Here is an 11506-nt window from a genome sequence, read left to right as displayed (position 1 = left end):
TACATTTTGAATGTGCTCGTTGTGAAGTTTGAATGTGTGTGTTTGAATGTGTGTGTTTTTGTGTGAACATATAGGAATATTCTAAAGAATACATTTACAATAATGAAAACACTTGGCTAAATGCAACTGTTAACAATGTAATCAGATGTAAAACATCTATATTTATGTATTGCATTTTTGCTTTTTTCTAAAGCAGCTTACTTTGCATTCTGTGTATATATTTTGCAAGTAGGCTTTCTGTGTTCCCCAGGAATCAAACCCATGACACTGGCGTTGCTAGCAAAGTTATGCTGTTGAGCAGTTGAGCTATATACATCCTCTAAAATGCTATATTTATGAAATATATCAACAGATGGTATTTTATTGAAAAATAATTGTGCTACAGTAAATTAGTTAAGATTACATTCTCACTAATGTAATATTCAGAGAACTGTATTCTCAGCCGAAAACAAATCTGAATAAAAGCAATATATATATATATATTTTTTAATCAGACTTGAGCATTCTTTTGTTGCATGTGCCTATGGCAGCTTCTTTCCACCACATGTATATATATATATATATATATATATATATATATATATATATATATATATATATATATATATAATTAACTAATTTAATAATAAACTCATTGTGACCTTATATCTCAAAATTTAGACTCTACAATTCTGAAAGGTTAACTTGCAATTTTTCAAATTTTACATCTCACCATTCTTTACTTTTTTCATTAATCTAACTCAGAATTCAGAGAAAAATATCCCACAACGGAGACTTTTCTTCTCAGAATTGTTAGATAAAAAGTCACAATTAACTTTTTTTATTGTTTCTATTCCATAACTGAAACAAGCTTCCTTGGTAAGAGCTGTGCTAAAAACCAACTGCTCCTGAATATGAGTAAATCCTGAATAATTTGTAATAATTCCTATAACTGAATTTAAAGAGAAAATAGGTCTGCATGTGGCTAAAATTGAACACTGGCCCTCAGTTGATCAGGGTCATTTATCCGGTGTTGGCCATGAGCTGGAGAGGGCAAGCAAGGGTATGGAAGGTTGAGGATGAGGATGTGACCAGTGTAAGGTTTGTAATTCCTGTTGCCGGTCCTTTCTTTCAGATGGATTGCAGCCAGGCTGAATGCAGGCTGGGATTAATGTTAGAACCCAATCTGCTCCCTCTGCATTTACAAATGGCTTTATATAACACCCAGTCTATTTGATAAATGCCACATAATCCCAAAGGAAGTCATATGTGTTTTTCTCGAGTAAGAGGTTGGTTAGGCCACACTCAGAAGCAGCACATACTGGAGCTCTGCTCTGAACACGTCATTGACTTTTTACAGCATGCTAAAGCTTTAGAGAGAGAGAGAGCATGACTGTTTGCATGCATGTCAAAGGGATGTACTGCTTAACAGAATATTTTTTGGGAATTAATGAACAGTTTCTATATGTGGCCTACTTCGTGTATTATTATTACACCTATTATTATAAAAAAACAACAACATTGAAAATGTAATGTATACTTGCAATGTCTTTCATAAATATGTCTATAAATAATAATAAAAAATAATAACATTATATTTATCACATTGTGATATCACATTATTGACAACTATTTAGAAATACAAACAAGCATTTTTGGATAGTGGTCTCTAGTGGTCTAGTTGAGAATAACATCTTTTATTTTTCAATCTTCCAATATACACAGAGTATGAAATCAGAAGAAGTTTCTTACAATTATTTGGCCCTTAATGAGTTTGTAGCGCAAATTAAGCCTTTGTGAAATATTGAAGGAAAGAATTTAAATATTTATAATACAGCACATTAATATTTCACTCATTAAACACAACATCACCAAATATCAGCTTTTCAAAAGCTTTTTATTTTCATTAAGAGCAATGAAACAGGAAAAGGGAACCAAAAATGACCACAGCAGACAACATATTGCAAATATTTAAGCCTTATAATAATCTGAAGAAAGAATGTCAAAATTTAAACATGCTGTATTTTAATATATTTAATATAAAAGACATCTTGTTTGTTGAAATATACAATGATTGACAACATGTGGCCAAGAGTAGAGCTCTTTTACCAAGTTTGGCAAATAATACCATATTTCATGATCGTACATCACAATATAATTTAACAACATCAAAAAAAAGTAAACATGAAAAAAAGTTTCGATACTGATGCACATAATACTAAAGTGACTGAATAAGAAAAGGTAAAGAAACCATAATGTAAAGTTCATGGTACTAAATGTATTATATTAATGCCCATATACAGTTACCTGTAGAGTTAAAACTTTATTCCATAGAATTTGAAGCCTATAAATATACAGTATACATCAGATTACATAGATATATATTCAGAAATTCATATGAAAATACTGTACAAAAGCAAGAATAACTTTGTAAAAACATTTAATTGTAATATGACAATATAACCTTATTGTATTTCATATCACTTGGTCTGTAGTAAAGAGTGATAGACATAAAACACGTTTGCACTACATTCATTTCACAACTGACCAACAAAAGGCAACATAACCATATCAATATACTTTAAAAAGCAGGTTGCCTGTTTGTGTCAGCAATAAGGGCATTGAGACCTTGTTCGAAATGCCTTCCTTGATCACGGTTTGAACTCAAAAGCATGCTAATGCAGAATAAATGGACCTCTGACAACTTGATTGTCTCCAAGGATATACATATATTTAGTAATTATGGTCATGTAGAATTATTTAACGCATTCAAACTCTCAAATCCTGCTACATTCTATTCTGTCTGTGAGAATATTGTCTTTATGGAGACACAAAACCTTTATGTGCCCCAAGCAGCTATGCACATGTACCCCTCTCATACACAACTCAATGTGTGTCTGTAGTGGAACAGCAGAAGATCCACTAGCTCAGATTAAACGACAAATCAAGGCAAACGTTTGTGGACAAATGCTACAACACAGTAAAATAATAAGTAACATGATCAGCAAACAACGATGGCTTTGTTTGCGATTACAAATAGAGAAAGATAGTGGATAGATCTCTAAAGTAATGTTTCTGCCTTATAAGGTGTCAAAAACAGACTGAGATCTGGCTGGAAAACAGATCCAGTGGACTTCAACCCAAGAATATTGTCCTTCGAATTGGAAGGGCATGGGTGGGGGAACTTGAAGAGCACCTGGGTGGTCTCACAGGGGGTCGTGTTGAGCTTCATACTTTGTTAAGACATTTTTACACCGTCCCAGCTCTCTCCGTAGGTCGGCAACTTCCAGTCGGAGAGCCGCATTCTCTTTCTCCAGAAAACCAGCCCGGATGGCAATCTGATTCTCCTTTAGGCGTCGAGCGTCCCGTGACCTCTTGGCAGCCATGTTGTTCTTTCTGCGTCGTGCCCAGTATTTTTCATTCTGCTCAAAATATCCAGAATAAAAGGGAGGGGAAGAGACGGGAGCGCCTTGTTACATTATTTCAAGATTACTCTGATTATTTCGTGTTTTTAATGGTTATGTTAAACATATAAAGCCTACTGCATCATATGCACACACAAACTTGAAATTATCAACATAATCAGCTGAAAACCTTTTATTTTATAGTTTTATAGTCATTTTGTAAAAATGTCAGCACAATAAAAATATCTTTCGTAGTTGTTGTTTAGTAGTTGTGTACTAAAGTACTTTTTACAAGAAAATGCTATTTCAGTCTTTCTACTTCAAAACTTCATGTGTTACTAACAATTTCTCAGTCAAAGTTGTTTCTACACTTTTTCTTTTTTTCTTTTTCTTTTTGTGGGGTACTATGTTTTTTGCTGTGAAAGCTTAACATTTTTTATTTTCTTAAGTAAACATAAGTATACATTTTTTATGAAAACTTACTGGACTGAAGCAACTTTAACTTGATTGTCTTTTTACTTTTTGGAAAAATCAATTTAAAATGTGACTAAAACTGATGATACTATTTGAGCCATAAAATCCTGACACATAAAATATGTTGAAATATATATATATATATATATATATATATATATATATATATATATATATATATATATATATATATATAATTTTTATTTTTTTTTACTATTACTTCATATGTCAGGTCTTACAGGGTTAATAGTTTCTACACAACTGATTTGGATTCATAAGAACAGAATATTATTACAAATTATACCATATTTATGAATTTATGATTGGCAGCACAAGCACGAGAGAAAACCAGCCATCGTTGTGATGAAAAGTTTTCTCACGCATTCGCTGCCGTGCAATCAGCTTTGAGCAATTTACTCTGCAAAGCTGGGTAGGGATTCACTTCTATTTGAACAAATTAAAAACAGCAAATCCTTTAATCCTAAACCCAGCAGAACTGGAGCGATACCAGGAAAAAAAAAGAAGATCACGTGGGCCAGGCCGCCAAAGGATGAATGAACGGATATAAGCTTCTAAGCAAGAACCTGTTGCCCAGCTGGTCAATGGTGAAGGGAGAAATGGGTGACAAACATACTCTGTTGGGGGCTGAATAACTAGACACAAATTACCTTCATATCATCAGGAATGTAGATTTTGCGTGCTTTCTTGATCATAGGCTGAGGTTTCAGCTCCTCTTCAGAGAACTTGCGTTTACGTGGATCGAAAACCTCCTGGCCCGGCACGCTGGACAGAGCGAGGTCTGCTGGATCGGGCTCGTAGCTCACTGGTATCTGAATAGCCTCTGGGTCTACTGGACTTGGTGTGTTACGTGAAGGAGGCAAAACTATGAGAGGAAAAACAGTCTATTTATTGCTGACTCTAATTCAGTGGTAATGTATTGTGTATTGTGTATTGTGACAGATGGTGAAACAGCTGTCATGAGCATTTCATTCCACTAGGAGGTGCACCACACATTAATAAACAAAGTGCAAATAAAAAGTACTGTCAGTCCTGTCGATTTGTGCATTTATTTCATGTAAATTCGAAAATCATTAACATAAAATATGTTAAACAGCACAGTCCTTCTATGTTTTTATTATCAATATAAACACTCAAGAGTTTCTTGAAAGCACTTATTATCCTGTGTATATTTTAGCAGAAGTATTAAAACATCTAGAAAATGTTATGTTGCTGTAATCAGTTTTTTTTAATGAGAATTTAATTATTATAATTCATCATTTACATTTAATAAATGATAAATTCCCAAAACTGAGTGCAAAATTAGCTTGAAAGACCTAACTGAACAAGAGATCATCGAATTTCCAGAAACAAAAGCCACAATTCCAAAACTTCATATAGTTTTCCATTTAAAAAAAAATCAATAAATAGGCATTGCACACAAATACTCAGTCAAGGAAAAGCGTGAAAGCAAATTTTAGCCAGAGTAAAACAGCTCATCATAGGTCTGAGATGTCCATTCACAAATTAACTGTAAGGCTTGGGTGGGAAAATTAAGCCGTTTTTACACTTTACTATTTTTAATGTTTCAGAAAATAAAAAAATTGTATGGTCTTGCTTGTCATCAGACAAGCACCCAGATAATTTATCTGTTTCCCATTTACCACCCACACACTGTCATATTTAGACAGTATATCTGACCCAGCTTAACATCTTTTCCAAGGGTCTTTTTTACATTTATTCATTTAGCTGACACTTTTATCAAAAGCGATTTACAATTGCTATATATGTCAGAGGTCGCACACCTCTGGAGCAACTAGGGGTTAAGTGTCTTGCTTTCTCACAGTGGATTCGAACCCGGGTCTCTCACACCAAAGGTATTTGTCTTATCCGCTGTGCTAACACCACCCCCTAATCTATAGAGCAGAATGGGCAACAGGGTCTAAAAATTGACACTGTGGGACACAGAAACATTTGTACCTGGTCTGCCCGGGCTGTGGAGGCAGTTCTGAGGAACCATGCCTGTATTTATGGAGGTCACAGCCCGGCTGCTGAGGTCCATGACTGAGATGGGACCCAGAGGCATTGAAGCCTGCTGCTGCTGCTGCTGCTGGTGATGGAGGCTTTGGTCATGTTGTGCGGGACTGGAGGGGATGCCATTTTCAGAGAGAAACTCCTCAAGGTCCATATACTCCAACTGAAAGTTGTCTCCATCATAAGACAATGTTTTATCCCAGAGCGTTGGCCCTAAGAAAGCTGACTGAGGAGCATTTCCTTCTTCCTCCAGCTTTTTCACCTTCTCTCTCTCCTTAACAAAGCCTGAAAGAATTTTACCATAAGTTAACACATCAAGTTGTGAACCATTACAATTTAATATTTTTATATATGAAATTTTAGAATAGCTAAAAGGGTTTTATTTGTTTAATTTTTCCATTGTTTTGGTTACAATTTCGTGTGACTGTTCTTATAGTTCCAATCTCAGCTATGCATTTTACATCCATTTAACTTGTTTTTAAATTGTACAATTTTACTTACTTTTTAAAAGTTTTAAGTTTCAACACAGATTTCTTCTTTAATACTCAAATTGTTAAATAAAAAAGCATTTAAGCTAAAACTTTAATTACATTTTATTCAATAAATTTTTTTATTGAAATTTTTTGTATAAAAAAAGATTTTTAAGCAATGTTTTTAATTGCATTCAAAAATGAAAAAAAAAAACATTTCAATGTGGTTTATAAAGTTATTATTCAGAACTGTAATATCAATTATGTCATTTCTAAGTGAAGTCTATTCATTAATTATACACTTAACGTTATCGAATAAAAAGTTAAAAGGATATTCAAAACAGGAAAAACAAATGGCTATTTATTCTGTAGATTGCAGCAGAAATCAGATGACAGCTCTTTACAATAAAGCTAACTGTAAAATGATTATTCTCCATACTCTGCAACATAACAGTCATAAAATGAAAGCTTTGATCACCTTCATCTTGGCGTAAAGGTAGTTTCAGAGGTTTTTCCAGGAGCGCCTTCAAAACACCGTTAGTTTGCGAAGGTAGGAAAGCTGGATTCATTGTGAGCTGTCTGGACATAATCTCTCTTATTCCGTGCAGAAATATTTTTTAAATATTAAACTGGAAAGAAAGGCTATATAGAACAACGTTCATTCGTCTAGTAACGGCAAGTGAGAATAGACCCTGCTCTACAGCACCGGCATATGAGGCTTGAAGTGCGTGAGTGTGAGTGTGTGCATGTGTGTGTGGAAGAAATGTGATGATCATGACCATGTGTCAAGACTGAGGCATGTGACGTCAAACAGTCAGAGGTGGAGTTAGATGAACACTTTCAATCCACTTGCTAGCAGTTTAGAGACTGTGTTGCCATATCCTCTTATAATAATTACGTTTTCCATGTTTTGTATTGCTTTGGATGAAAAGTCTTAAAGATGAATCAATGTAAAAAATAATAAATAAATTATATATATATATATATATATATATATATATATATATATATATATATATATATATATATATATATATATATATATATATATATATATATATATAATTATGAAGGTGAATGTTAATACAGGCAGTTGTGGGATGTTTATTTTTTAGAATGCAGTCTTGGTTTTAGCTTTAGTATTCAAGGTCCAAAGTAAATGCAGTGAAATAATGCACCAGCAAAATCGTATCGACAAATCATTGTCTAATAAGATTATCGTATGTCGATCTGAGAATCTTTTTCTAATATTTCAGCAATCTTGTCATATGTGTGATTTCTTTCAGCTGTTTGGAATCAGAGCTAGCGATACCAGTTGTCCACAACTCAGTTTGACTTCACTTTGATTCATGGTTCACTCATGCACTGAATCGTTTGTAGTTTCTCACTCCACAGTACAAAAAAACGGGATATTATGAAGTGAACGCTGGATGAGGTGGATATTAAAGGGTTACTCCACCCCAAAATGAACATTTTGTCATTTACCCCCATGATGTTCCAAACCCGCAAAAGCTCCGTTCGTCTTCAGAACATAATTTAATGTCCAATAGACTAAGTAAATAACAGTGTCAAGGTCCATAAAAGGTATGAAAAGTTGTCATCAGAATATTCCATCTGCCATCAGACATTTAATCTGGTTTATATGAAGCGACGGGAACACTTTTTGTAACACTTTTTCAGTAATGACTTTATTCAATATGACTATTCAAGTCAACAGTCTCACGTCATTCCATATCACCGTGCTGCGTATACTCTTCTGTGTCCTCCGCGACACAAGGATGTGCTGGCAGACCATTGACAAAGGAATTATTTAATAAAGCCGTTATTTTAGTTTCTTCGCTTACAAAAAGTTCCCTGTCGCTTCATATAACCCAGATTGCACGTCTGATGGCATACTGTGTATTCTGACTACAACTTTTCATACCTTTTATGGACCTTGACACTGTTATTTACTTGCCAGTTTATGGGACAGTCTCAAGCCTTCAGGTTTTCATCCAAAATATCTAAATTATGTTCTGAAGACGAACTGAGCTTTTACGGGTTTGTAACGACATGGGGGGAAGTGATTAATGACAAAGTTGGGTTTTTGGGGTGGAGTAACCCTTTAACCCACAATCAATTGTAGGAAATAAAACTAGTTTGTCAGCAATGAAGCAGTTATATTTGCATGTACAGCTTTTGAATGACTGTGTACCACAGATAAAGACAACTGTATATCCACAACAGTATCAAAAAAGGGATATATACTCATGCCTATGATGCATAATGAGATGATTTAAATAATTATTTAAATCATTTTATGTTTTTGAACAAATTTGTCAATTTGTTTTGCACAGGTGGAAGTTCTTGCTTCTTGACTAAAGTTGCTTATGTTTCTTGAAAGATCTGGCATCACATTTTAGAGCGGACGTTTTGCCATCTGCTAGTGGAGTCTACATGCAAATCAACTCTGCTAAATATGAATTTCAGCTAAATATTTCTTGAAGATTTAATAGCTGAACACTTTTGAGAAATTCTGTTTGATGCATTTTAAGCATAAAGTTATCAAACACAATCAGTGCTGTTGTCTTTGCTTAATAATTTCACATCAAAAAGAGTTCTGTTGTTACAACCTACTTTATGTTTGAATTTATTGTGTTTATCAGATTCACTTGTTCAAAATAATTCTTATGCCATCACCATTAACACTACAACCATCATTTCATTCAGGTTAAACTGGACTTGGAGAGGATGATTGTATATCAAGTTATTTTGAAAAGGTAGGCAGTGAGACAGTCAGCATTTGGAGGCTAAAATCAATATGCAAGGGAGACAGGTTTTTTTTCTCCAAAAGTTAGGTATTATTAAACCTATAGCACATTCTATAATACATGTAATATTTATGACCAATCTCATTATAAAGGTGGTAATGGTTCATCAACTGAACAGACGGGTGTGATACTGTTTCCAAGGATGCTCATAAACAAAGCATAAATGTCCTGTTAACACTTTTGAAATATGAAAAACAAAAAACTCTAACTAGTGATTTAAATGTAGATTTTTTTTTTTTCTTTTTCTGTCATTCCTTGCAAATTGCAGTGAGATAAAGTACCTTCATGTGACAAACCTGTTCAAAGCTGATCCATATAGTATATTGTAACCCACTGAAGATAAATGGTCAGAAAAGACTCGTGTACATAAATGGACAGTAAATGTGAGTGATTTTCGAAACCCACCAACCTGAGCGTGAAAAAGCTAATGGATTTTTGCTATCAGAGTCCTATAGAACTTGTCTTTCTTCTTTTTGTTACCTTGGCAACCAGTTGCTAAAGCAATCAGATGTGACGTTGCTTGGCAGAAAAGTAGGCCATGACTGGCTGCTCCTCCTATAATTTGGAACAACTAAACCACAAGCTGTAACATGTGTCTGACAAACTGGAAACAGATTGCAACTAGTTAGAAGGCAAGCAGACCTACATATAAACAGCGGCTCTCTAGTATAGTCAATTATAATTAATTATAATTACTGTACTGTCATCTTATGTAATTTCCATTGGACAGGTTGTACCAAAATTTAAGGTTATTCAATCCTGAATTATGCTCTTATGCACAATGACAAGATTTTCACATGTGAAAGAAATATAAAATAGTGCTGTGGGTCCCCAGGACCAGGATGAAAACAACTGATATGATATATGAAAATATAAAATATATAATGATGATTTTAATACATTAATATCAGTGCACTTTGGTTGAAAATTTTTTTTAGTATTATTTATAATGCTGATTATGGAAACGTGTTTTCACCAAAAATTAAAAGGGTTATCTGATCTCATTTTTTTATTAATTGTTTTCGAGATATAAACTCTTGACTTTTTTTCCTCACAATTCTTTAATTTTGAGTTTGTGTCTCGCAATTTTTACTCTTTCCCCTCTGAATTCTGAGTTTACATCTCAATTTATTGGCTATATGTTTATTTTACTTTTCTACTGAATATGGGTGCAATTTTTATAATATGTTTGCAGCAAGTCCTTGGAAATATTTCATTTTCCCAGTACATTTTGCTTTGTGGTTTTCATTCAATAAACAAAACAAACAAACAAACGAAAAACTGTTAATTATTATTGTTATTTTTAATTATTTTTTTTAATGGACTTTTATTTTTTTATTGTATTAGATTCAAAGGCTGCAGGCATATAGACATTTATGTGATTTAAAATTCAATGGAGTCATATATATATATATATATATATATATATATATATATATATATATAAAACACAGTACCAGCTATTTAGAAAAAAAAATTCAAATCAATATTTCTTGCCTGAGGTGTGCCTAAGTGCATGTGAAGTGCACACTCATCCTGAAATAGACAGACCTAGCAAATATTCTTTCAAAAAGCGAAAATGTGGATAGATTTTTATCTGTTTATTTTTTTTTAATAGAGCCACAGAAGTATTCACACATTACAGGATAAACATATATCTTCATGATCTATGTAAAGAGATCGCTGAAGCTAACTTTACACTGTTAGGCAGAGTGAATTCACAACAAAGCAAATGTGCCATGTCGTATCATTTTCCAAGAAATTATCCACATAAGGCTTAGGGTATGTTAAACTCACATTTCTAATGGAAGCGCAGAACTAATTGCACATGCAAGAGAAGACACTTTCACAGTTATGCATAATGAACGTCACTAAAAGTAACGATTACAGCAGAATTAAAAATGCGTCTTTATATGGAGAACAGTTACATTATAGTGAACCAAAGAAGCGTCTTGCTCTCAGAGCTGGTTCGAGGAAGTTTGGGAAAGTAAATAAATTCCTGTTTCAACAAATCTGTGAACAGAAGTTTCAGAAAGTGGATCAAAGTGGCAACAGACACAAGCCAAATAGAATGAACTTCACAACATCTAAGTTCCTGCTTCATCAAAGAGGCCACGTCCTTTGACTTCAAACAAGTGCAATTATGTTTGACTTTTTCTGAAAATCGCCTGTCCATTGTTTTTCTCAAGGTAAAAAATAGACAGAAATGAGTGTATAACATGAGGGGAAATTCCTAAAATGTCAGAAAAACAGCAGACGGACACAAAAACAGGGAAAACTCAATTGTGAGTTCTCAACCAATCAAAGAGCTCAGGAATATTTGTGATAAATCTGTTGC

General features: G+C 33.7%; 1 protein-coding gene across 1 annotated transcript; it reads right to left on the bottom strand.

Annotated features, from left to right (window-relative positions):
• Positions 1 to 1927: 1927 nt before the first annotated feature.
• Positions 1928 to 7071, bottom strand: LOC113056529 (hepatic leukemia factor-like). Its single transcript, XM_026223304.1, has 4 exons — positions 6837 to 7071; positions 5835 to 6173; positions 4526 to 4740; positions 1928 to 3401 (listed from the first exon to the last, which is right to left on the bottom strand). Exons 1-4 carry the CDS (start codon positions 6943 to 6945, stop codon positions 3186 to 3188), a joined length of 879 nt encoding a protein of 292 aa, XP_026079089.1. The 5' UTR covers positions 6946 to 7071; the 3' UTR covers positions 1928 to 3185.
• Positions 7072 to 11506: the final 4435 nt, after the last annotated feature.

The sequence above is a fragment of the Carassius auratus genome, chromosome 37 (genome assembly GCF_003368295.1).
Source record: "Carassius auratus strain Wakin chromosome 37, ASM336829v1, whole genome shotgun sequence".
In the NCBI taxonomy this organism is placed as follows: Eukaryota; Metazoa; Chordata; class Actinopteri; order Cypriniformes; family Cyprinidae; genus Carassius; species Carassius auratus.
This window is presented reverse-complemented; position numbering and strand designations above follow the sequence as displayed.

What these genes read in the sequence shown, in the direction of transcription:
- LOC113056529 (XM_026223304.1), bottom strand. Translation starts at nt 6,945, where the DNA reads ATGTCCAGACAGCTCACAATGAATCCAGCTTTCCTACCTTCGCAAACT. An exon ending in ACCTTTACGCCAAGATGAAG is followed by an intron (nt 6,174 to 6,836) that starts GTGATCAAAGCT and finishes AAATTCTTTCAG; the next exon opens with GCTTTGTTAAGGAGAGAGAG. An exon ending in ACATTCCTGATGATATGAAG is followed by an intron (nt 3,402 to 4,525) that starts GTAATTTGTGTC and finishes TATTTTGAGCAG; the next exon opens with AATGAAAAATACTGGGCACG.